The sequence below is a fragment of the Halichoerus grypus genome, chromosome 1 (genome assembly GCF_964656455.1).
Source record: "Halichoerus grypus chromosome 1, mHalGry1.hap1.1, whole genome shotgun sequence".
NCBI classification, from domain to species: Eukaryota; Metazoa; Chordata; class Mammalia; order Carnivora; family Phocidae; genus Halichoerus; species Halichoerus grypus.
In genome coordinates, this window is record NC_135712.1 from 144,310,035 (window position 1) to 144,337,298 (window position 27,264).

Below are 27,264 nucleotides of genomic sequence, written 5' to 3' on the forward strand. Positions count from 1 at the left end.
ACTGAACATAATAAAAAAAATAAAAATTAAAAAAATAAAAAATAAAATCAAGAGACTCCTGCATACCATTAACAACCCTTTGGGTTGATGGCTTTGGCCCCTACCCTCTTCTGGCAATAGTCTTGCTCCTGAACATGGAATTTTGTAGTAAAAAAAATCTGCATACTTTTCAGTTTCACATCCTGTACCTCTGATCACCCTCCCTTTTTCAACCCTAAGATTCCATTATTTCTTTCTCTTTAGCAGCATTGAGAAAGACCCCTATGAGGACTGGAGAGAGGGTATTAGGGGAAGGTGAGACACACATAGCCTCTTGGTACCCTTCCCTGAGCCCCCAGCTCTTACTGACCAGCTCATGGCCTCTGGTCCCCACAAGGCCAGAACTAACACCTTTGCACCCAAGGAACTGTTCTCGCAGAGACCCTCCATCCTACAGGAGAAACTCTAGGCACCCTTCTAAACTCCAGGCCCACAGCTAAGATCCCAGAGAAGTATCTCCAGTGAGCCCCAATCTGGCCTCTGTGAGCTTAAGAGTGGGGAGAGGGAGGGGGTCACAGAAGCAGATGGAAGAGCCCTGTGGGTTTCTTCCGAGTTCAGACTCATTCTGGTGTCTGACACCCTTCCCCCACTCCACCCACCCCGGGTAGGGCAGTCAACTGTCGGAACAGTGGGTGGGGGCTGCAGGTAGCTTCTACCTGGAAGCAGAGCTCATCAGCAACCAGTCCTGAGAGAAGCCCCTTTCCTGCCACTACACATGTAGCCTGGTTCATGCTCAAAGGGTCTATCTTTCCTGCGTGTTGGTGTCTTTGAGTTTTATCAAAGGAAAGGCAACGGTTTACAAGTTCTCCAACTTCCTGAATAACATCCCAGACCAACCAGCGCGCCCACACCTGCCCGACGGTCCAGGAGATGGAGCCAGGCACTGGACCTTTACCAGACCCGATTTATTTCTACGTGGATTAAGGTTCAGCCAGGGTGTACGGGTCCGTAATGAAAGCGCCCTTGGTCATCCCCACCAAGGAAAGCGGCAAAGCTGATTGCCCACCCCTCGCCGGCGCCCCACACTTCGTCCTAGGTGCAGAAATAAAAGCCGCTGCAGCCCCCAAGCAACCTTCCAGAACAATTCCGGCTCCCGGAGGCCGTGCAGGCTCCGCGCACCCAAAGCTGCGCGCACTGTCCGCGGCCACCTGCCTGGGTGCCCGCCCTATCCGCCCACCCAAGCGTCCCCCCTCGAGATTCCTACCATGTCCCCTGTTGTGGCTGGACCCGCTCCTCGGCGATCTCAGCCGGCTCTCCAGCTCATCCCACCGCCCCGGGGGCCGCCCCTTGCTCCGTGAATCTCCAAGTCTTCCCTGGACTCGGGTTTCCCGGACCGAAGGTCCACGGGTTCCCAGCGGCCAAGTGGCCCCACAATTCCTGCGTGTGCGATGCGCTCAGGGATGCCCTGCAGGTGGGGTTGTTAGAGGAGGTCTGGGATCTCCAGCCCACGGGGAATCTGCGCGTCTGAGGATCTGCGGTTCTGCAGGAGCCTTCCCGCAGCCGCGAGCCTCCGCGACCAGCCAGGGACGTTCGCAGAGTTTAAGAAGTCCCTGCTGCGCGTCCCAGCCCAACCTCCCCACTTCCCCGAAAGCGAAGGAGGGGGGAGCTCCTTTCACAATAAAAGCCCTGCCCTGGGCTCAGGCGGCCAGAGCCGCCTGAAGCAGGGGCCCAGGTGCTAGGAAGGAATGGGGCCAGCCCGCCGGGTGATGATCTGAGGCCGGGCGGCAAGCGCGGAGCAGGGTCTGGGCAGATCGCCCCGATCCCGCCTCCAAGGTGTGAGGGTGTTCCGTGAGCCCTGGGCAGTCATGGGCGGGAGGAGGGACGGAGAGGGAGAAGTAGGGGCCTGACCCGCCCGCTGAGGGTCGCCAAAACTGTTGCTCTCCCAAGCAAAGCCACAGAAAGAGAAGTCTTTCACTGGCATCTCCTAACCTTATTTGGGCTCAGTCTCCAGGGGCGGTTTGGAAGGAAATACGGTAGGAAAATCCTTTTACCACTTAAGGTCAATCACAATGGACATTTTTCCCCCCTTGAGAATTAACCAGTGTTTAAGTCGCTGGAGTAAGTGGCTGATACCGACCCCTCTGCTATGGATGCATAGAGTGTTTGTGTCCCCTGGGTCACCTATAATAGGCTATGACACAGTTGAGGCAGGACCTAAGGATCTGCATGCTCCTTGCTGGAGAGAAGGCTGGGCTTGGAGTCCATAGTCCTGGAATTGGGGGCTAGCCCCTCTGTTAATAGCTGAGTGACATTTAACAGCTGAGTCACGTTCATCCAGTGCCTGTATGTCTTTGAGACCTATGTCCCTAAGTAGTCCAGTGTTTGGACCTCAGGATTCTTAAGAGCCTATAGGCATGAAGGTAGGGGTGAGGGCAGAGTCAGCAGTAGGGTGCCCTGAGAGAATCTGGGAACCAGGCCGAAAAATTACCCTCTGAGGTTGAAATTAACAAGAGTCATCACTAGATGGCCAGAAACCATCTTCCCAGGGGTCACCAGCTCCAGAATGCTTTGAGGCTGTCACTGATGACAGTATTTCTAAAGGAGAACAAATATTCGGAGATCTCCTTAAACTGTGGATGGGGATGGGGAGACAGATGGAAGAGAAAGTATTTCTTCAGTCCTTATTATGTTCTGGATGCTGTCCATAGGTTATTTCGTTTCATCATTACAAACAATCCTAAGAGAGAACATTTATTATCACCATTTTACAAATTAGGAAACTGAGGAATAGGGAGTTGAAGTGACTTTCCTAAAGCCAGATAGTAAGGATGGAGCAGGGTGGGGTGGGGGAGTGGATCCTGCAAACTGTCTCATTCAGACATCTGAGGAAACAGTGTGGTCTTTCGAGTCTCCTTTTCTGACTGCGACCCACATAAGATGTACACTCTATGCCGTGACCCTTTACACAAACATATATGTCTAAATGTCCCTAAAACCAAGTTTTATAAAACATTATTACATGTGATGCACTCTGGTATTTTCTATTCTATTCCATTTTAATTATTTGTAATGGTGGTCTCAAATCATTAAATTTATTTCAGTAATATCCACGAATAAGTACAGTTTGAAAACACAACACTGGAGAGTGGAGCAGACATTTTTTTTTTTAATTAATGTTTTCGAAGGGTTTTGTGGTATTCTGCAGAATTTATCTGTTATGTATAAAAAGAATTTAAGAGGCAGGGATTCTGTTGGCCAAATTTGAGAATACTGAACACAGGTAGACAGACTCTCTCCCTCTCTCTTTTTTTTTAGCAGTAGGACTAGTCAGAAACGTCAATGCTAATGTGCATTGAGATTTCCTGAGAAAGTTGGAAAGTGCCCAGTTTTTTCCACATTTACCGGATGCTAACCTCTTTTTCTGAGGACTCATGGGACACACTTGGGAGAAGCTGCTTCAGGACCTGGCCCAGCCAGGTGAATTGTCAACCTAAGAACAGAGAGTCAAAATCCTGCATTCTGAAGCCAGACTCCCAAGCTCTGCATCATTTTGTTCACCTGAGACTCTGCTCAGCTAAGGAGATGCTGAGATGGTGAGTGTAGGAACTCCATCTGTAAGCGAACAACTGCCACTTTTGTAACCCAGACTGAATGCGAACAGTCAGTATTCCAGGAATGGCCACAGCTGGGTAAGCAGATAAAACTGAGTTCTGGAACTGCCGAACTGAGGACACACCTGGATCTGAAATGACTCCACCTGCCCTTCGCAGAGTCCTGCCTAGAGAAGGCAACTCCCTCTTCTTTATTACCTCCTACTTCCTTCCGGCTCTGCAGTGCTACACTTCAGACCACTGGTCCACATTATCTTCGAGGTAATCATTGACTTCCCTGATAATGTCCTCCTGCATAGGGCCATGACCACGGCTGTGGCTCCGTGACTCAACAGGTCTGCATGCCAACAATCTTTGACATGCACCTTTTTGTCCCCTGTCCCCCTGCTTCCTTACTCTCCATGCATTTTTTGCCGCACACCCTGTGATTGGTGTTAATGTCAAGAACAAGTAACAGGTAGCACTGCATTAAAAAACTGTCTGGCTATCTACTAAAACTAAATATACATGTGCCCTGCGACCCAGCAGATCCTAGACCTTGACCCAACAGAAATGCCTACATATGTGCATCAAAAGCCATGTAGGTACAAGAAAGGTCATTAGCAGCAAATTATTTGCAATGGTCACAAACAAGAAACAACCCAAATATTCATCAATAGGAGAAACAATAAGTAGATTGTGGTGTATCCACACAATATAGTGTTTTACAGCAATGGCAATTCATGAACTATAGCCACACACAAACATTCTGCGGAGGGAGAGAAGCCAGCCACAAAAATAGGCCTACATATGCTTTCATTTATATGCAGTGCACAAACAGGCAATGCTGATTTCTTCTGTTAGGAGTCAGGTGAGTGGTTACCCAGGGGAAAGTCATGACTGGGAAGAAGATTCAAAGAGGGCTTTTGTGGTGCTGCTCGTGTTTCGTTTGTCAATCTTGCTACTAATTTGAGTACCAATTACAGATGAAAATAAATCAAGCTGTAATACTTAGGATATGTGCACCTTTCTGTATGTATTTTAAACTTCAATAAAAAGCTACATGGAACAAAAATGAGCACATCCTGTCTCTAGCCTCAAAGGACTCATAATCAATCCTAGCAGACTCCAAACTTTTTAAATTATTCAGTAGCAATAAGTTTTTCAGTATATTCTCCAATATGTGCATGACATATTTACAAGTTACTTAAGTGTACTACCTTATTTTCTACCTATTATAAAATGTGCAATAACAACAACAACAAATTTTGAAGGGGTGAGATTAATAGAGCAGAAATAGGAATTGAAATGTTTCTTTCCACACACACACACACACACACACACACACACACACACAGTACCCATGTGTATGTACCAATAGAACTCTTTGTCATGCAGAGCTCTCTAATGAAAGGGAGATTTTGTAAGGCTGTGTTTCTAAGAAGCTGGGTTATGGTAGCTGCTAGAGCTATTCACAAACATCTAGCACCCCGTCTTTCAGACAATGAGTAGGATGTATGTCTCCCTGCCCTTTGAAGTTTGGTGTGTATGTTACCAGCTTTGGCCAATGAGATGTGAAGTAGAAGTGCCATCACTTTTGGGTGGAAGCTATAAAAGCCAGTGCATGATTGGTCATGCTCCTTCTCTTATTCACTGACTGAAAAGTTTATGTCAAGATGGAGTCTCCATCAGCCTGGGTCTCTGGGGACTATGATGAGCACAGCCTCCACAAGACCTCATTGGATATGAGAATGAATGAGAAATAAATTTGTGTGTTTAACCATCAAGATTCAAAAATTGTCCCAATAGCATAACTTAATCCATCTTAATCACATGAATAAAATTACTTTCGAGAAGAGTTGCTTGAGAATAACCACAAATCAGATTTTGTCACTCCTTTGCTCAGAACCTCCCAGAGGCTTCACAACCCCCCTCAGAGTAAAAAAGCCCAAATCTTACAGGAGCCTCACAAGTCCTTCCACGCTCTGCTTGTCTATCATCACCACCTGCACTCTCTCACTGCCTATGTTCCAGGAGACACTCTCCTCCTTATTGTTTCTTGCATACTCCAGGCACTATATCACCTCAGGGTCTTTGCACTTACTATTCCCTCTGACTGAAATGCCCTGTATTTGCTCCTTCATCTCCTTCAGGTCTTTACTCAAGTGTCACCCCCTCAGTGAAGCCTTCCCTGACTGCTGTATTTAAGACTACATACTTCATCCCCCTTCAGTTTTATCTTGTGATTTTTTTTCTGAGCTAGACACTTGTTGGATGCTATGTTAAAAGAGTTTTTAAATTTAGATAACCAATAAACTCCTCCTCTCTAGAAAATAGCACTCCTGTATTACTTTCTTTCAGAATTTAAGTTGCTTGGCAGTTGGCTGCTCCCAGGGTGCTGGTAGGGCCTCGGATTACACAGTGGATTTTGCAAGTAGTAAACATTCAACTGAGACAGGTTGGTGCTAGTGGGGAATATTTTACTATTTCTACTGGAGGGCCCTTCCTACTTCATCAGGAGTGAGTCTATCTTTCCCTTCTCCAGTACTAAGGGGTCAGATTTCCAATTTGCCCTAATGATGTTTTAGGTTCCTTATAAATTTGTAACCCAGGCAGCTGCTCAACTGGTTCACTCTTTACTATGGTTCCTTGTCTGGCTCTATCCCAGACTTACTAAATCAAAATTTCCAAGGCTTGAGAATCTGTATTTTTTTTAAGCACCATACTTAATTCTAAAGCACAGTCAGGGCTGAGAACTGCTAAGCTAAGCAATTCCTCTTCCTTGGTTCTCATGCCCAGATGGAATCTGGAATCTCTCTCCTTCTATCCATTCTCACTACCACTTCTTTGGCCCAAACTTTTGTCTCATTCACAATACTCTTGGAGGGACCCCTGAACTAGTGTCCCAGGCTCTACTTTTACTCCCTCCAATCTATCCTGCACATGATGGCTGAAATGTGGACTTGCCACTGGCCTATTCCCCATAACTGTCAGGATTAAATGCAAATTCCTCAGCGTGGCTTTCAAGGTCCTTCAAAGTTTGACTCCTAATTACCTCTATCATTTCTAAACCTTCTAAGTAGTTTCTTCCTCTCAAAGCCTTTTCTCAACCTAACATACCTCCACCTCAGACCCCTTCACCCTCACCCCTACATCTTCTCTATCCTGAAGACCCAATACTGCATGATTCCTGAAGTTACTCTATTGCAAATATGATCTTGTTAGTCTCTTTCATGGACCTTGAGCTCCCTAGAGGAAGGGACCATTCTGGGGCCTTCTGCCTCCATTTGCCTAGGACCAAGTAGCTATTGAGTAATGCTTCTAAATGAAAGAATAAGACAGAAGACCGGGGTTCAATGCTGAATCTACTGCTCACAAAGCATAGGTACTCAGGAAAGCAACTTCCCTCCTACTGGCTTCAAGGTTCCTCATCTGACAAATAAGGATGACCCTCATCCCTGTCCAGCCCCACTTCCTGGGCTCCTGCAACCATGTAACATGTTCATATAGGTTACATTATCTAAACATTACCTGTCTCATGGTAAACTTTGAAAAACATTTGTTTAATACATGAATGAATAATGAGAGAGAAACTTCCTTTGCAGCAGAGAATGCTAGCATCCAATTTCCCTTCTCTCTTTTCATTCACGGAACCCCTATCTTTTAGGCGGCAGCAGCGTACTCAGCCAAAAAAATTATATGTTTCACATCTTCCCTTGCAAAAAGGGACAGCCACTGAGAAATAAGTGGAAGTCAGTGGGTGGGGCCCACAGAGAGCTCTTAAACGGGGTGGGGTTCTTTAGGTTATTGTTCAGCAAATGTTCTTTCCCCTTCCTTCTACTATGAGCAGAACACGTATTTTTGCTCCACTGTTGTTGGGCTTGGCCATGGACACACTTTGACCACTAGAATGTAAGCAAACAGAGGCACTGTATATACTATGCAGTGTCACATGGCTTTCATTCTGGTGATTCACCATATAAAGAACAAGCCCTGGGTAGCCACTACTCTCCAGTCTGAGCCCCAAAACAAGACACGTGGGACAGACCTAAGGCTCAACTCACTGCCCGGAGCCAAGCCCAGTCAACCCACAGGCATGAGAACAAATGTTTATGGTTGGAAGCCACTGAGTTTTGGAGAGGTTTGTTACAGAGCATTATTGCGATAAAAGTTGAGTGATACAGGTAGGATGGTTAAGCTTTTAGAGAGCCAATCCAGGACAAAAGGGTTGCCAGGCCAAAAAAAAAAAAGTGCTATATTATACTCCCCAAATCCCATAATAATATAACAAGTTATTATAAATGTGTTATCACTTCAACATAAAAATATGGAAATTGGTGTTCTTTAAAAATTATGTATTATTCTGGGGCACCTCAGTGGCTCAGTCGGTTAAGCGTCTGCCTTCGGCTCAGGTCATGATCCCAGGGTCCTGGGATCGAGCCCTGCATCGGGCTCCCTGCTCAGCGGGAAGCCTGCTTCTCCCTCTCCCACTCCCCCTGCTTGTGTTCCCTCTCTCGCTGTGCCTCTCTCTGTCAAATAAATTAAAAAAAATCTTTAAAAAAATTATGTATTATTCTGTATTATTTACTTTTGTTTCATAAATGCTATTTTTTTCTGACATTTATTTAATATTTCACTTTTGCATATAATGATACAAAGAGATACCCCTATTTGCGTAACCAAAGCCAACTCCTGTCTGCAAGCTCTTGTAATCAAGAGAGAATTGGTGTTTTGTGAACTTCTTTTAGAATCTGCAGTCAATGTCTTTAACATGGTGAAGAATTTCTTTGCCAAACTCAGGCAGAATAAAAATCTTGGTACTGTGGGTTCAGACAGAGCATCTGTGATGCTTGGCAACACATCTGGTTTTGCTGCTTTCGTGAAGAACATGCTCCTCATCTCAACATGCAGTGGTGTCACCTGGTATCAATGACTCTGCCAGCCATCCTGAAAAAATTATGTCTATTTCTACAAATGTTGTCGACCTCCTGAGGGCCAGGGCTGACACACTATTTCAAGAGGTTTGGTCAAGAAATGGAAGTGTAAGAGTAAGTTCATTGCTGCAATAGACATTAACTAGCTTTCCAGAGGACCTGTTTGAAATATTTGGTTGACTTTTGAATGAAAGTTCTTCCCAAAGAAAACAAAAACACTGATTGAAAAAGATATCTACATTCCTATGTTTATTGCAGCATTATTTATAATAGCCATGGTATGGAAGCAACCCAAGTGTCTATCCATAGATGAATGTATAAGTAAGATATGTATACACACACACACACACACACACACACACACACACACACACACAATGGAATATTAGTCATACAAAAGAATGTGATCTTGCCATTTCAACAACATGGATGGACCTAGAGGGTATTATGCTAAGTTAAATAAGTCAGACTGAGAAGAAAGACAAATATCATATGATCCCAGATTACAAATATCATATGATTTCACTCATATGTGGAATTTAAGAAACAAAACAAACAAAGAAAAACAGAGACAAATAAAAAAACAGACTCTTAAATACAGAGAACAAATTGGTGGTTGCCAAAGGGGAGTTAGGTAGGGCATGGGTAAAATAGATAAAATGAATTAAAAATACACTTATCGCGAGGAGCACTTAATGTACAGAATTGCTGAATCATTACGTTGTACACCTGAAACTAATACAACACTGTCTATTGATTATACTTTAATTTAAAAAATTAAATGGAAGACTTATCTAGATAATTTGGGAAGAATATCCATCAGGTAAAGCAAACTATGAATGGACTCTTTCTTGTTGGGTTATTCTATTAATTGAATTTCCTTTGCTTCATAAATCCTATTATTTAAACAAAACAATAATAGGACTAGTTAGCAACAGTACTTTATAGTAATTAAAATTATGTGTGAGAAAAATATAACAATATTTTATAACATTTCTTTTTCTCTTTTGATATGGCTATTTAAAATCTTCATGGCTATTTACATAGACTATATTATTATATATTCTTAAGTTACATAAATGTAAGACTTTAAGGGAACATAAATGCAACAGGACTACTTAAATAGATATTACATATATTTAATAAAAAATAACAATACATTTCTTTCTGTCCATGATACAGTAGGATATTTTTTACTTTTCCTGTTTCTTTTCCCAATGGCATTTCTCTGAACTGCCTGCAACCTTTAAGACATCCTTCTTTTTATTTTATGTAATAGTAAAACCACATACAGTCCACATGTAAACTTCACTTTGACCTATAACTCTGCTCTTATCAAGTATATGTTTTGTTGATTGCTAGTGTCCAATGTGATGACATGAAGCTAAATATCCTCTCAACAAAAGCATCTCAAAATGGGATACTGAGGATTTTATTTATTAGGTTTATCTTATACCTGTGACAACAGGCTTATAGATTTGTAGGAATTAGTTTCCAGCTCTCCGAAAATGTCCATCCACGTTGTATCTCCAGATTTGTTTGGTAGACAAGCTGTTTGTCAATCAGGTACTTTGCATCTATAAATTCATCAGATGGGCTATCTATGTCTGAAATGTCTACCATTTTAAAGTAATCTGAAGCAAGTTAGCTGTCATCATAAGTTAAACCTCTCTTTCTCAGGGAAAATGGACTTAAAGCACACAAGTAATTTGAAGTTGTGAAATTAAAGTCTAAATAAGTTACAGTCTTTAAAAAAGAAATTGAGAAAGTCCTGTTTAATTTTGCTGCCCTTTCCTGGTGACACTTTTTGGAGTTTTAATGCAGTCTTACTTCCAAAAATTAAATCATTTTTTGTTGTTGTTGTAGAAGTTTTTTTTTGTTTGTTTGTTTGTTTGTTTGTTGAGAGAGAGAGTGAGCGGAATGGGGGGAGAGGGATAGGGAGAGAGAAAATGTTAAGCAGGCTCCATGCCCAGTGTGGAGCCCAATGCAGGCTTGATCTCATGACCCCGAGATCATGGCCTGAGCTGAAATCAAGAGTCAGATGCTTAGCCAGCTGAGCCACCCAGGCGCCCCACTGTAGAAGTTTTTGATGCAACCTACCCACAACAACAAATGACTCAGGTGTAGTCAGTTCATGCTTTTTCAGGCTCCTTGTGACCTCTTCAAAGATCACCAAACTGTTTCAAAGAAACAGCATATAAACTGTTTCACTGTAATCCTTTTCTCCATTCTCATCAATATACTTCCAAATTAAGAAGGACATTGTTGTCAACTGAATATTTGTGTCCTCCCAAAATTCATATGGTGAAGCCTTAACCCCTAGTGTGGCTGTATGTGGAGATGGAACCTCTAAAAAGCAACTAAGGTTAAGTGAGGTCATAGGTGGGGCCCTGATCCAATAAGATCCAATAAGTGCCTTATAAGAAGATACACCAGAGAGCTGGCTTTCTCTCTGCCCACATGCACACAAAGAAGAGATCATGTGTGTACACAGAAGGTGACTGTCTGCAACCTCCTGACATCTTGATCTTGAACTTGTAGTCTCCAGAATTGTGAGAAAATTAATTTCTGCTGTTTAAGTCACCTGGGAGTCTATGGTATTATGACAACCCATGTGGACCAAAACAGACATCCTTCTTGTTCCATACTTTGAAAATATGATTTTATGGCAGGGCTTTTCATGCCCTGACAAGAAGCTTCCTGGGATGCTGACCTTACAGTGCTAACACTGAGACAGCACTGAGCAAACCAGGGAGACAGTCACCCTTGCCTAAAGGAAGCTCAGATCTATATCAGTTATATCCCCTTCCAGAATGGAGGAATTCAATTAGCAATTAACTATACTTACTGAGCATCCATGATGACCAGGTGCAGTGCAAGGTCTTTTCATGGACATTTAATTTAGTATATATATATTTACAATAGCCCCATGAAGTAGCTCTTATAGTCTTCATTTTACAGATGGAGAAAATGAGGCTTAAAATCTGGACCCTACCACTTACAGACTTAGAGAAAGTGGAAAATGGATTTTTGTCCTTGCCTTTGCTAGAGAGAAGCCATATCTGAGTAAACTAAGGGTCAGACACACTGGCAAAGAGGAGAGAACTAGGTAACTCTAATGGAAAGACAACAAATTATAGGGGGGACTAGTTAGGACCTGCCAGTCCTACTATTCTTCCCTACCATTAGGTGACTGCTTTTATTGCTGGAATATTAGGACCTTGTTTTATTAAGAGTTGTATACCTTACGCAGTAGCCCTTGAACTTTTTCCTTAATGGCAAACCAGAGAGAATTTATACCCAAGGCACATGACTGTGGATGAGGCCTTAAGCCTCCTCACAGGTAGCATGTGTTTGTTTTAATGTTAAAATAACTAAATCATTATTAAAATGTTTGAAATACCTTTCTGACATTGTGTTTCAAAATCTGTCTAAAATTACTGCTCCAGAAAGCAGTAGCTGTGGGCAAGCCATTTCACATTTATAAGCCAATATTTCTTATAAAAGCAAAAATGCAATGATGCCTTCCCTCTCCATTCCACAGTCTTTGTGAGAACTGAGGAAATAATTTTACATAAGACATATTCTTTGAGCTTATAACTATTTAGGTAGCCAAGGATCCATACTTAGTTTACTGCTCTGGATAAATGAACAGTGTCAATAATTATATTTATTTTTTAATTTTTAAAATCCCAGCATAATTAACGTGTTATATTAGTTTCAGGTGTGTAATATAGTGATTCAACAATTCTATACATTACTCGGTGCTCATCGTGATAAGTGTACTCTTTAACCCCCTTCACCTGTTTCACCCGTCCCTCCCACCTCCCCTCTGGTAACCACCAGTTTGTTCTCTACATTTAAGAGACTGGTTTTTTCGGTTCTTTGTGTTTTTTGTTTGTTTGTTTTAATTTTATTTATTTATTTGACAGAGAGAGAGACAGTGAGAGAGGGAACACAGCAGGGGGAGTGGGAGAGGGAGAAGCAGGCTTCCCACGGAGCAGGGAGCCCGATGTGGGGCTCGATCCCAGGACCCTGGGATCATGACCTGAGCCGAAGGCAGACGCTTAATGACTGAGCCACCCAGGCGCCCCTAAGAGTCTGGTTTTTTGTTTGTTTCTATTTCTCTTTCTTTTTTTCCTAAGATTTTATTTATTTATTTTAGAGAGAGAGAGCACAGACAGCGGGAGGAACAGAAGGAGAGGGAGAAGCAGACTCCCCAATGAGCAGGGAGCCTGACGTGGGGCTCGATCCCAGGACCCTGAGATCATGACCTGAGCCAAAGGCAGTTGCTTAACCGACTGAGCCACCCAGGTGATATTGTCTCTATTTTTCCTTAGAAGATATTTGCAAATGAGATATCTGATAAAGGGTTAATAATCCAAAATATATAAAGAACTTATACAACTCAACACATACACAAAAATAATCCAATTTAAAAATAGGCAGAAGACATGAATAGACATTTCTCCAAAGAAGCCATACAGATGGCCAAGGGACATAGGAAAAGATGCTCAACATCACTGATCATCAGGGAAATGCAAATCAAAACCACAATGAGAAGACATTAAAAGTAGAGCAACCCTACAACCCAGCAATTGCACTACTGGGTATTTACCCCAAAGATACAGATGTAGTGAAAAGAAGGGGCACATGCACCCCAGTGTTCATAGCAGCAATGTTCACAATAGCCAAACTGTAGAAGGAGCCGAGATGTCCTTTAAGAGATGAATGGTAAAAGAAGATGTGGTTGGGGGGGCGGAGCAAGATGGCAGAGGAGTAGGAGACCTGGATTTCGTCTGGTCCCAGGAATTCAGCTGGATAGGGATCAAACCATCCTGAACACCTATGAACTCAACAGGAGATCGAAGAAAAGAATAGCAACAACGCTCTGAACAGAAAAGCGACCACTTTCTGGAAGGTAGGACATGTGGAGAAGTGAATCCGAGGCGATATTCGGGAGGATAGGCAGCGGGGGAGGGGGCCTCCGTTGGCCGCTTCTGGCAAGTGCTCCACGGAGCACAAAATCGGAACATTTAGAAGTCGGCTCCGCTGAGGGACGTGGTTCCAGTGGCTAAGCGGGGCGTGGAACCCTCGTGGGACAGTGTGGTCTCAAGACCCTCAGGGTCACAGGAAGACCGGGGGTGCCTGAGTGCAGCAGAGCTCCCAGGGATCAGAGCAGGGAAGCCGGCTGCAGAGACGGAGCCGAGGAGCGGGCTCTCAGCTCCAGGTTGCCATAAACCGTGATCCGCAGCACAGTTGGGCCACTGCTCCTCCAGCAGGGATCCAACAAGCGGCAGATCCGGGGAGACTCCCCTTCCTCCCCCAGGAGGAACAGTGCGGGAGCACACCGCGGGGATCTGCTGGGTTTGGAGAATCCACACGGGGTCAGGTGCCAGAGATAGAAATGCTTGGTCACAGGCCGGGTGAGCACGGAGTGCGGCCGGAGACTAGGGAGACGGGAGTGACTGACTGCTTTTCTCTGGGGGCTCACTGAGGAGCGGGGCCCCGAGTTCTCGGGTCCTCCGGGGTGGAGATTGGGAGGCGACCATTCTCAATCTCGTCCTCCAAAGCTGTACAGAAAGCTTGCAGGGAACAAAAGCTCCCCAGCAAACCCGAGCAGATGACTTAGCCCGGACCGGGCAAGGGCGGGGCAATTCCTCCTCCAGCAAAGACATTTGGGAACCACGGCAACAGGCCCCTCCCCCAGAAGATCAGCGAGAACAGCCAGCCAAGACAAGTTTACCAATCAATGAGAACGGCAGAACTCCAGCACTAGGGGAATACTGCACATAGAATCCATGGCTTTTTTACCATGATTCTTTAGTCTTTCAAAGTTAATTTTTTTTTTAACTTTTTTTTTTTGAATTTTTCTTTTTCCCTTTTTCAACCAACATCTTATCAATTCCTTTTTTAAAAAAAAATTTTATTTTTCATTTTTAGAGTCATATTCTATCCCTTCATAGTAGTTACCCTTATTTTTGGCATATATATAAGTTGTTTTCTCTTTAAAATTTTGAGATACAGTTTCTTCTAACAGATCAAAATATACCCTAAACCTCTAGTGTATGGCTCTGTTCTAGTCTCCTGCCTGATCACATTCTACCCCTTTTTTTCTTTTTTTTTTTAAATCCTCTTCTTTCTTTTTTCAAACAACTTCTTATCTTATCAATTCCTTTTATAAAATTTTTTATAATTTTCATCTTTACAGTCATATTCCAACCCTTCCTCATATCAACCCTTATTTTTGTACACATATAAGTTTTTCTTTCTTTAAAATTTTGGGAGGCACTTTCTTCTAACAGACCAAAATACACCCAAAATCTAGTGTGTGGCACTGATCTATGCACCAGCCTGATCATATTTGATCATATTCTATTTTTTTTGTTTTGTTCTGTTTTTGTTTGTTTTTATCTTTTTCCTTTTCTTTTTTTTCTTTTTCTTTTTTCTTTCTTTCCCTTTCTTTTCCCCTGGTTTTAGGTCTTTTCTGATTTGTTTAGACTATATTTTCTGGGGACATTGTTACCCTGTTAGCATTTTGTTCTCTCATCCATCTATTCTCTTCTGGACAAAATGACAAGATGGAAAAAATCACCCCAACAAAAAGAACAAGAGGTAGTACCGACTGCCAGGGACCTACTCAATATGGACATTAGTACGATGTCAGACCTAGAGTTCAGAATCATGATTTTAAAGATACTAGCTGGGCTTGAAAAAAGCATGGAAGTTATTAGAGAAACCCTTTCTGGAGAAATAAAAGAACTAAAATCTAACCAAGTTGAAATCAAAAAGGCTATTAATGAGGTGCAATAAAAAAATGGGGGCGCTAACTGCTAGGATAAATGAGGCAGAAGAAAGAATCAGTGAGATAGAAGACCAAATGATGGAAAATAAAGAAGCTGAGAAAAAGAGAGATAAACAACTACTGGATCACGAGGGCAGAATTCGAGAGATAAGCGATACCGTAAGACAAAATAACATTAGAATAATTGGGATCCCAGAAGAAGAAGAAAGAGAGAGAGGGGCAGAAGGTATATTGGAGCAAATTATAGCAGAGAACTTCCCTAATTTGGCGAAGGAAACAAGCATCAAAATCCAGGAGGCACAGAGAACCCCTCTCAAAATCAATAAAAATAGGTCAACACCCCAACATCTAACAGTAAAACTTATGAACCTCAGAGACAAAGAGAAAATCCTGAAAGCAGCTCGGGAGAAGAGATATGTAACCTACAATGGTAGAAACATTAGATTGGCAACAGACCTATCCACAGAGACCTGGCAGGCCAGAAAGGACTGGCATGATATATTCAGAGCACTACACGAGAAAAATATGCAGCCAAGAATACTATATCCAGCTAGGCTGTCATTGAAAATAGAAGGAGAGATAAAAAACTTCCAGGACAAACAAAAACTAAAGGAATTTGCAAACACGAAACCAGCCCTACAAGAAATATTGAAAGGGGTCCTCTAAGCAAAGAGAGAGCCTAAAAGTAACATAGACCAGAAAGGAACAAAGACAATATACAGTAACAGTCACCTTACAGGCAATACAATGGCACTAAATTCCTATCTTTCAATAGTTACCCTGAATGTAAATGGGCTAAATGCTCCAATCAAAAGACACAGGCTATCAGATTGGATTAAAAAACAAGACCCATCGATATGCTGCCTGCAAGAGACTCATTTTAGACCCAAAGACACCCCCAGATTGAAAGTGAGGGGGTGGAAAACCATTTACCATGCTAATGGACACCAAAAGAAAGCTGGGGTGGCAATCCTTATATCATACAAATTAGATTTTAAACCAAAGACTGTAATAAGAGATGAGGAAGGACACTATATCCTACTTAAAGGGTCTATCCAACAAGAAGATCTAACAATTGTGAATATCTATTCACAGCAGCCAATTACACAAGGTAAGTAATAACAAAAGCAAAGAAACACATCTACAGCAATACAATAATAGTGGGGGACTTTAACATCCCCCCTCACTGAAATGGACAGATCATCTAAGCAAAAGATCAACAAGGAAATAAAGACTTTAAATGACACACGACCAAATGGACTTCACAGACACATTCAGAACATTCCATCCCAAAGCAACGGAATACACATTCTTCTCTAGTGCCCATGGAACATTCTCCAGAATAGATCACATCCTAGGTCACAAATCAGGTCTCAACCAGTACCAAAAGGTTGGGATCATTCCCTGCCTATTTTCAGACCACAATGCTTTGAAACTAGAACTCAATCACAAGAGGAAAGTCGGAAAGAACTCAAATACATGGAGGCTAAAGAGCATCCTACTAAAGAATGAATGGGTCAACCAGGAAATTAAAGAAGAATTAAAAAAAATTCATGGAAACCAATGAAAATGAAAACACAACTGTTCAAAATCTTTGGGATGCAGCAAAGGCAGTCCTAAGAGGAAAGTATATAGCCATACAAGCCTTTCTCAAGAAACAAGAAAGGTCTCAAATACACAACCTAACCCTACACCTAAAGGAGCTAGAGAAAAAACAGCAAATAAAGCCTAAACCCAGCAGGAAAAGAGAAATAATAAAGATCAGAGCAGAAATCAGTGAAATAGAAACCAAAAGAACAGTAGAACAGATCAACGAAACTAGAAGCTGGTTCTTTGAAAGAATTAACAAGATTGATAAACCCCTGGCCAGACTTATCAAAAAGAAAAGAGAAATGACCCAAATCAACAAAATCGTGAATGAAAGAGGAGAGAACACAACCAACACCAAAGAAATACAAACAATTATAAGAACATATTATGAACAACTATATGCCAGCAAATTAGATAACCTGGAAGAAATGGATGCTTTCCTAGAGATGTATCAACTACCAAAACTGAACCAGGAAGAAATAGAAAACCTGAACAGACCTATAACCACTAAGGAAATTGAAGCAGTCATCAAAAATTTCCCAAAAACAAGAGCCCAGGGCCAGATGGCTTCCCAGGGAAATTCTACCAAACATTTAAAGAAGAATTAATACATATTCTTCTGAAACTGTTCCAAAAAATAGAAATGGAAGGAAAACTTCCAAACTCATTTTATGAGGCCACCATTACCTTGATCCCAAAACCAGACAAAGACCCTATCAAAAAGGAGAATTACAGACCAATATCCCTGATGAACATGGATGCAAAAATTCTCACCAAAATACTAGCCAATAGGATCCAACAGTATATTAAAAGGATTATTCACCACGACCAAGTGGGATTTATCCCTGGGCTGCAAGGTTGGTTCAACATCCGCAAATCAATCAACGTGATACAATACATTAACAAAAGAAAGAACAAGAATCATATGATCCTCTCAATAGATGCAGAAAAAGCATTTGACAAAGTACAGCATCCTTTCTTGATCAAAACTCTTCAGAGTATAGGCATAGAGGCTACATACCTCAATATCATAAAAGCCATCTATGAAAAACCTACAGCGAATATCATTCTCAATGGGGAAAAACTGAGAGCTTTCCCCCTAAGGTCAGGAACGCGGCAGGGATGTCCACCATCACCACTGCTATTCAACATAGTATTAGAAGTCCTAGCCACAGCAATCAGACAACAAAAAGAAATCAAAGGCATACGAATGAGCAAAGAAGAAGTCAAACTCTCACTGTTTGCAGATGATATGATACTTTATGTGGAAAACCCAAAAGACTCCACCCCAAAACTGCTAGAACTCATACAGGAATTCAGTAAAGTGGCAGGATATAAAATCAATGCACAGAAATCAGTGGCATTCCTATACACCAACAGCAAGACAGAAGAAAGAAATTAAGGAGTCGATCCCACTTACAATTGCACCCAAAACCATAAGATACCTAGAAATAAATTTAACCAAAGAGGCAAAGGATCTGTACTCAGAAAACTATAAAATACTCATGAAAGAAATTGAGGAAGACACAAAAAAATGGAAAAATGTTCCATGCTCATGGATTGGAAGAACAAATATTGTGAAGATGTCAATGCTACCTAGAGCAATCTACACATTCAATGCAATCCCCATCAAAATACCATCCACTTTTTTCAAAGAAATGGAACAAATAATCCTAAAATTTGTATGGAACCAGAAAAGACCCGGCATAGCCAGAGGAATGTTGAAGAAGAAAAGCAAAGCTGGCGGCATCACAATTCTGGACTTCCAGCTCTATTACAAAGCTGTCATCATCAAGACAGTATGGTACTGGCACAAAAACAGACACATAGATCAATGGAACAGAATAGAGAGCCCAGAAATGGACCCTCACCTCTATGGTCAACTAATCTTCGACAAAGCAAGAAAGAATGTCCAATGGAAAAAAGACAGTCTCTTCAACAAATGGTGTTGGGAAAATTGGACAGCCACATGCAGAAGAATGAAACTGGACCATTTCCTTACACCACATACAAAAATAGACTCAAAATGGTTGAAAGACCTCAATGTGAGACAGGAGTCCATCAAAATCCTAAAGGAGAACACAGGCAGCAACCTCTTCGACCTCAGCCGCAGCAACTTCTTCCTAGAAACATCGCCAAAGGCAAGGGAAGCAAGGGCAAAAATGAACTATTGGGACTTCATCAAGATAAAAAGCTTTTGCAAAGCAAAGGAAACAGTCAACAAAACCAAAAGACAACCGACAGAATGGGAGAAGATATTTGCAAATGACATATCAGATAAAGGGCTAGTATCCAAAATCTATAAAGAACTTATCAAACTCCACACCCAAAGAACAAATAATCCAATCAAGAAATGGGCAGAAGACATGAACAGGCATTTTTCCAAAGAAGACATCCAAATGGCCAACAGACACATGAAAAAGTGCTCAACATCACTCGGCATCAGGGAAATCCAAATCAAAACCTCAATGAGATACCACCTCACACCAGTCCGAATGGCTAAAATTAACAAGTCAGGAAACGGCAGATGTTGGCAGGGATGTGGAGAAAGGGGAACCTTCCTACACTGTTGGTGGGAACGCAAGCTGGTTCAGCCACTCTGGAAAACAGTATGGAGGTTCCTCAAAAAGTTGAAAATAGAGCTATCATACAATCCAGCAATTGCACTACTGGGTATTTACCCCAAAGATACAAATGTAGGGATCCGAAGGGGTACGTGCACCCCAATGTTCATAGCAGCAATGTCCACAATAGCCAAACTGTGGAAAGAGCCAAGATGTCCATCGACAGATGAATGGATAAAGAAGATGTGGTGTATATATATACAATGGAATATTATGCAGCCATCAAAAGGAATGAGATCTTGCCATTTGCAATGACGTGGATGGAACTGGAGGGTATTATGGTGAGCGAAATAAGTCAATCAGAGAAGGACATGTATCATATGACCTCACTAATATGAGGAATTCTTAATCTCAGGAAACTGAGGGTTGCTGGAGTGGTGGGGGGGTGGGAGGGATGGGCTGGGTGAGAGACATTGGGGAGGGTATGTGCTATGGTGAGCACTGTGAATTGTGCAAGACTGTTGAATCACAGATCTGTACCTCTGAAACAAATAATGCAATGTATGTTAAGAAAAAAAAAAGAAGAAGAAGAAGAAGATAGCAGGAGGGGAAGAATGAAGGGGGGGAAATCGGAGGGGGAGAAGAACCATGAGAGACGATGGACTCTGAGAAACAAACTGAGAGTTCTAGAGGGGAGGGGGGTGGGAGGATGGGTTAGCCTGGTGATGGGTATTAAAGAGGGCACGTTCTGCATGGAGCACTGGGTGTTATGCACAAACAATGAATCATGGAACACTACATCAAAAACTAATGATGTAATGTATGGTGATTAACATAACAATAAAAAATTTTTAAAAAGAGATGTGGTTCATATATACAACGGAATATTACTCAGCCATCAGAAAGGATGACTACTGGGGCACCTGGGTGGCTCAGCCGGTTAAGCGTCTGCCTTCGGCTCAGGTCATGATCCCATGGTCCTGGGATCAAGTCCCGCATCGGGCTCCCTGCTCAGCGGGGAGTCTGCTTCTCCCTCTGCCTGCTTCTCCCTCTGCCTGTGCTCTCTCTCCCTCTCTCTCTCTCTCTAACAAATAAATAAATAAAACCTTAAAAAAAAAAAAAAGAAAGGATGAATACCTACCATTTGTATCAACATGGATAGAATTAGAGGGTATTATGCTAAGTGAAATAAGTCAATCAGAGAAAGACAATTATCATGGTTTCATTCATCTGTGGAATATAAGGAATAGCACAGAGGACCATAGGGGAAGGGAGGGAAAACTGAATGGGAAGAAATCAGAGAGGGAGACAAACCATGAGAGAGTCTTGACTCTGGGAAACAAACTGAGAGTTGCAGAAGGGAAGGGGGAGGAGAGTGGGGGGGATGAGGTTGCTGGGTGATGGGCATTAAGGAGGGCACATGATCTGATGAGCACTGGGTGTTATGCAACTAATGAATTATTGAACACTACATCAAAAACTAATGACGTACTATATGTTGGTGGCTAATTGAACTTAATAAAAAAAAAACCCACAATGAGATACCACCTCACATCTATCAGAATGGCTAAAATCAAAAACACAAGAAACAAGTGTTGGTGAGTATCTGGAGAAAAAGGAACCCTCTTGCACTGTCATTGGGAATAAAAACTGGTGCAGCCACTGTGGAAAACTGTATGGAGGCTCCTCCAAAAGGTAAAAATAGAATTATGATATGACCCAGTAATTCTAGTACTGAGTATTTACCCAAAGAATACGAAAACACTAATTTGAAAAGATATACGCATCTCTATGTTTATTGCAGCATTATTTACAATAGCCAAGATGTGCAAGCAGCCCAAGTATTCACCCACTGATGAACGGATAAAGAAGATATATATATAATGGAATATTACTCAGCCATAAAAAAAGAATGTAATCGTGCTATTTGAAACAACATGGATGGATGTTGAGAGTATAATGCTAAGTGAAATAAGTCAGAGAAAACAAAAACATATGATTTCATTCATATGTGGAATTTAAGAAACAAAACAAACAAAGAAAAAAAAATTGTATTTTTTTCTGGAATTCTACTTCTAGTTCTCACTCATAAAACAGTCACAGTACAGCCAAGCAAAACATAGGCACACTTAAATGCTAATTCTCTGGCCTAGCCCAAAGAGTTAAAATCATCAGTATCACATTTTCATACTGATTTATCCAGTGTCCCAAGTGCATGCAACAAGGCAAGTATTAATTATTTCAGTGAATATTAAGGTTTATGGTCTTCTCACCATTACAGATCTTAGAGACATTATAATAAAGAGTATCATTCCATTATTGATGTTTGATTGCTAACAGCTTTCTCTTCTCCTATTGCCCCACACCCGGACAGACCTGTAAGAAACCCTGCGGGCTCCCTTCTTGGTGCCAGTGAGAAGTTCAAACTATGCAAGCCCCTGAGGCAGACTAGGTACCCTCACCCCAACTCTACTCCCCACACAAAAAAGGATATCCATAGGCCAGTAAGCATATGAAAATGGTACGCAACCTTATTAGTCATTAGGGAAATACAAATTAAAACCACTAAACTACCTCTATACTGCCACCAGATGGCTACTATTTAAAACATTAAGGAGGAATCAGAGAAAGACATGTATCATATGACCTCATTGATATGAGGAATTCTTAATCTCAGGAAACAAACTGAGGGTTGCTGGAGTGGTGGGGGTGGGAGGGATGGGGTGGCTGGATGATAGACATTGGGGAGGGTATGTGCTATGGTGAGTGCTGTGAATTGTGTAAGACTGTTGAATCTCAGATCTGTACCTCTGAAACAAATAATGCAATATATGTTAAGAAAGAAAAAAAGAAGAAGAAGAATGTAGCAGGAGGGGAAGAATGAAGGGGGGGAAATCGGAGGGGGAGAAGAACCATGAGAGACGATGGACTCTGAAAAACAAACTGAGGGTTCTAGAGGGGAGGGGGTGGGGGTATGGGCTAGCCTGGTGATGGGTATTAAAGAGGGCACGTTCTGCATGGAGCACTGGGTGTTATGCACAAACAATGAATCATGGAACACTACATCAAAAACTAATGATGTAATGTATGGTGATTAACATAACATAATAAAATTTTTAAAAATAAAAAAAAATAAAACACTAAGGAGGAAGAGAATGCAGAACAAAGACTCTCATACATTGCTGGAAACAGTATAAATCATTATGACCCTTTTGTAAACTTTTGGCAGCACCTACTAAAGCTAAACATATGCCCAACCTATGAGGCAACAATTCCACCCATATATTAATTAACTGATACAAATTTATATAAATATCAATAGATAGATAGATGATAGATAGATAGATAGATGATAGATAGATAGATAGATAGATAGATAGATAGATAGATAGATAGATAGATATTCAAGAGACATGAGCAAATAGGGAAGCCAAAAACATATAAAACAATGTTTATAGTAGGTTTATTCACAATAGCACCAAATCTGAAACCACCTAAATATCCATCAACCAGTGGTATAGTCAGTTAATTGAATAATACTCAGCAATTTTAAAAGCCTCTGCTATATACAACATGGATAAATCTCACAGACAAAATGTGATGAAGACATCTAAACATTAAAAAGTACACACTAAGTGATTTTATTTGTATGGAGAACAGATAACCCTAACTTACAGCAATAGAAATCATTAGAATGGTTAACCCTTGGGAGGAGGTTGACTAGTAAGAACCACAAGGAAGCCTCTGAGCCATCTGGATCTGGGTGGTGGGCACAATCCATCTCACTGTTTGCCTCCACTGAAGCCTACCTTGCTATTCTCAAGCCCGCTTTTCCTCACTTAGCAATATATTATGAAAATTTTGGTGTCAACAAAAGTAGCCCTGTTTTATCTATTTTAAATTGCTGTCACCTTTTTGTAATTAAACATAGTTTTAGGAACCTTATCTAAGTAAATTATAAATGCTACAGCTTCAGTTTCATCTCGCAAATCACATGAAGAAAGAGAACTTGGAACTGTGGAGATAGTCAAACCTAGGTTTAAAACTGAATTTTGTCACTGATGGCTGTGTAACCTTAGACCAAAATATGTACCCATCTGGCCTCAGTTTCCCCATCTTTAAAATGGGGATAACGCCTCCCTTGTGAAATTTGTTAGAAAGTCTTAAAACAATGAATGGAAGGAGCTTAAGCCTAATAAGTGCTCATCGAATGACAGATTTCTTTTTTTTTTAGATTTATTTATTTATTTTAGAAAGAGAGAGAGCATGCAAGCAGGGGGAGGGGCAAAGGGAGAGGGAGAGAGAGAATCTCAAGCAGACTCCCTGCTGAGAATGGAGCCCGAGGTGGGGCTTTACCTCAGGACACTGAGATCATGACCTGAGTAGAAACCAAGAGTTGGATGCTAAACTGATGGAGCCACCCAGGTGCCCCTTGAATGACAACTTTCTTCTCTTCCACACTCACCAAGGCCTTGCTCATAGAGCCCTCAATAAAAAAATGATGATTCTCTTACCTTGTTCTTGTACCCAAGCAGCAACGTAGAGAATGAATGAAGGCCAGCATCAGCTCAACATGCTTCCTAATGCCGAACACTTCTTTCAAGTTCAGGAGATACTGTTTAGCTGACCACACCGTTTAAGATCTGAAGATGGATTCTGAGAATTCAGACTAATGAGTATCCTGAATTTCTCTCACCAGTCGTGGACAGAAATCCCCTCACAATGCACTGAGCTTCAAGGCTGACTGGCAGGATTTGACACATCCAGGCTAGTCCCTGAATCAAAAGTAAGAGAGATATGTTTTAAATAATGAGGATTTGAAGAAGTAAAATAGTTCTACTCTATGATCAGTTTTCCCATGTGGAAGCTGTTCTATGCCTTGAATCAGTCTTGGTTTTTTCCTAGTATAATATCCTGGTCTCACAAGGGTAGAGACAGAATCAGACAAATTTAGGGCAGTGAGTACAGTTGATGCCATAATCTGTACCTTACTGAGAAGATCTGTGGCTGTGTGCTCATGGTGTCTTTAGGGCCTCCTACCTTCTAACAGGCTCTAACTCAACCAACCCCTTGCCATGGGCATCTCATAAACCTTATCCTGAGCAAGGCCCACCCCACTGTTTTTCACCACCAGCTGATCTTCCAGTGTGAGATTCACGAAACCATATTTCTTACCAGAGTCCTTGCTTTCCCCCAGAGATGGTTGCCTGTCTTCTTGTGGTTTTCCTGACCAACATGAGGACAGATGCCATGACTAACTTATTCACAGGTGTAATCCTGGGTGAACTAATGTTAAAGTGATTGAATTGTCCAATATATACCATATCTACTGATTGCTGAAATCACTTCACTCACTCACTTCTTGATTCAATATTTATTAAATATCTCCTATGTGCCAAGAACTGTGTAAGGGGCCAGGGTGACAAAGATAACACAGTCCTCTGCCCACAAGAATCTCCAGATGAAAGAGAGAGTGTGTGGAAGTGAGTAATATGACTAGAGCTATCAGAAAGATATGAACATGCTGCTCTTGACACCTGGAGGAGGAAGAATTAAATCTGTTTGAATAGATGAGCTAATGCTTCCAGGACTTGTGGCCAGCTCAGTGTTTAGGATGAGTAGCAGTTCTCCAAGTGAGCAACGGGGGAAGGGGAGGCATTCTTGTCAAAGGGAACTGAATGATGTGCATGGGGTGGATCTGGACTTCACAGAGCAAAAAAATCGAGTTTGTGTTGGATCTGAAGGACAAAAAAGGCCCATCTGCACATGGGTACCATTTGGAGGCATGGCAGGAAGTGATAGGGAAAAGCCTTCAAAACTTTCTCCCCAAAAGTAATTTCTTTCTTGGTAACTGGGAATATTTGAAAACACTGTCAAAATAACAGCCTCTTTTCTTCCTCCCTGGCAATCTTCTGGCAGCTGTGCCTTCCTGACCCCACCTCTGTTTCTCTGTCTCCTCTATTTTCTAACCAACTTGCAACTTTCCCTTCCTCAGTCTCAGAGTCCCTGTAAGAGTCAGTAGGAAAGTACTGCTGCCCCAGGTTAAGAGGGAAAAAAGGACCTGGAGAACGCTATTTCAGGACCACAGTGGTGTGGGGCCTGCCCACCATCCACACATCAATAATGCCTATCCAGACCCTTGAGGCCCTATACAAACCTGGAAATACAGCCTCAAAGTCTAGTAAGCAAACAAGGAAAAACGGACAAAGCCCGAAGCACAATATGAAATTTTAAAATATGCCTCTCAATAATTGGCAAAACAGACCAATCGTAGTCAAGGTATACTCTACATCTGAAACTAATGATGTACTATATGTTGGCTAATTGAATTTAAATAAAAATTTTAAAAATAAATAAAATATTTGAAGAATATGAAAACAAAGTTGGCCTAATGGATCTATATATAATACTGCATCTAGTAATTAACAAAAGTTTTACAAAAATTTTTTTTTTTTTAAAGATTTTATTTATTTATTTGACACAGAGAGACATAGCGAGAGAGGGAACACAAGCAGGGGGAGTAGGAGAGGGAGAAGCAGGCTTCCCGCGGAGCAGGGAGCCCGATGTGGGGCTCGATCCCAGGACCCTGGGATCACGACCTGAGCCGAAGGCAGACGCTTAACGACTGAGCCACGCAGGCGCCCCGAAGTTTTACAAAAATTTAAAGTCTGGAACATTTCCCAAAATTCAGTATCCATTGTGCAGTATCAACATATTTCAAAGGACTGAAATCATACAGACTATATTCTTTGACAACTATCCAACCAAGCTAGCAATCAGTAACAAAAGATAACTAAAAAATCCTCGTCTGTTTGGAAATTAAAGAATATACTTTTAAATATTCACAAGTCAAAGAATATATCACAATATAAATTAGAAAAATATTTTGAACTTAATAAAGTAGAAATGAGTAGTATCACTTCTCTGTAGGTTGAATAACAATGAGTTTTTATATACTGCATTAAAGATCTTAAATTCTTAAGCAAAACATTAATGGACTGAAAGGCACATGATATAAAAACAAATTTTTCACAGTAGGAATTAAAATTAACAAGCGAATATAGAAATACATTCAGCCTTACTAATTATAGTAGCAAAATATAAAAAATATAAATAAAAAAGAAATAAGTCACATTTTATGTCAATTAAATTTAAAGTATTTTTAAAATTATAATACCTACTGCTGATAAGATTGAAATCAAGTACTGTATTTATACATTTCTATTAGCAGAGTAAATTAGTACAATCTTTTAAGGCAATATGAAGGCATGTTTTTAAAACATAAAAATGATTATATCCTTTGATTTGGTTAATCTCATTCCTGAGAATTTATTCCAAGGAAATCATTCAAAAGAAGGGGGAAAAAAACATTCATTCACTGTTGACAGTAACATCATTTACAAAGCTCACAAATAGAAATTTCCTAATGTTCATTAATGAACTTCAATAAAAATGAACTACCACCTACTGGATGGATGCTAGAGAGGAAAATATGATTAAGACATAGTCTCGGGCGCCTGGGTGGCTCAGTTGGTTAAGCGACTGCCTTCGGCTCAGGTCATGATCCCGGAGTCCCGGGATCGAGTCCCACATCAGGCTCTCTGCTCGGCGGGGAGTCTGCTTCTCCCTCTAACCCTACCCCCTCTTGCGCTCTCTCTCTCACTCTCTCTCTCACTCAAATAAATAAATAAAATCTTAAAAAAAAAAAAAGACATAGTCTCTACCCTAAAAACATTCACAACTTGGACAGGGGGAATAAGAAGGTATTGAATGACAAACTGAATGACAAACAGTAATTATGA

General features: G+C 41.4%; 1 protein-coding gene across 2 annotated transcripts in view; it reads right to left on the bottom strand.

Annotated features, from left to right (window-relative positions):
* Positions 1–27,264, bottom strand: part of GASK1A (golgi associated kinase 1A) — a 123,442-nt gene that overhangs the window by 54,103 nt on the left and 42,075 nt on the right. Inside the window, exon 1 of one of the 2 annotated variants that reach the window (XM_036080242.2) lies at positions 1,244–1,597. The exons of the other annotated variant lie outside the window; for it this stretch is intronic. Within the exon in view, the coding sequence (XP_035936135.2) occupies positions 1,244–1,246 (3 nt within the window). The 5' untranslated portion in view covers positions 1,247–1,597. Of the gene's footprint in view, positions 1–1,243; positions 1,598–27,264 lie in introns of those variants that run through there. 2 annotated transcript variants of the gene reach the window in all.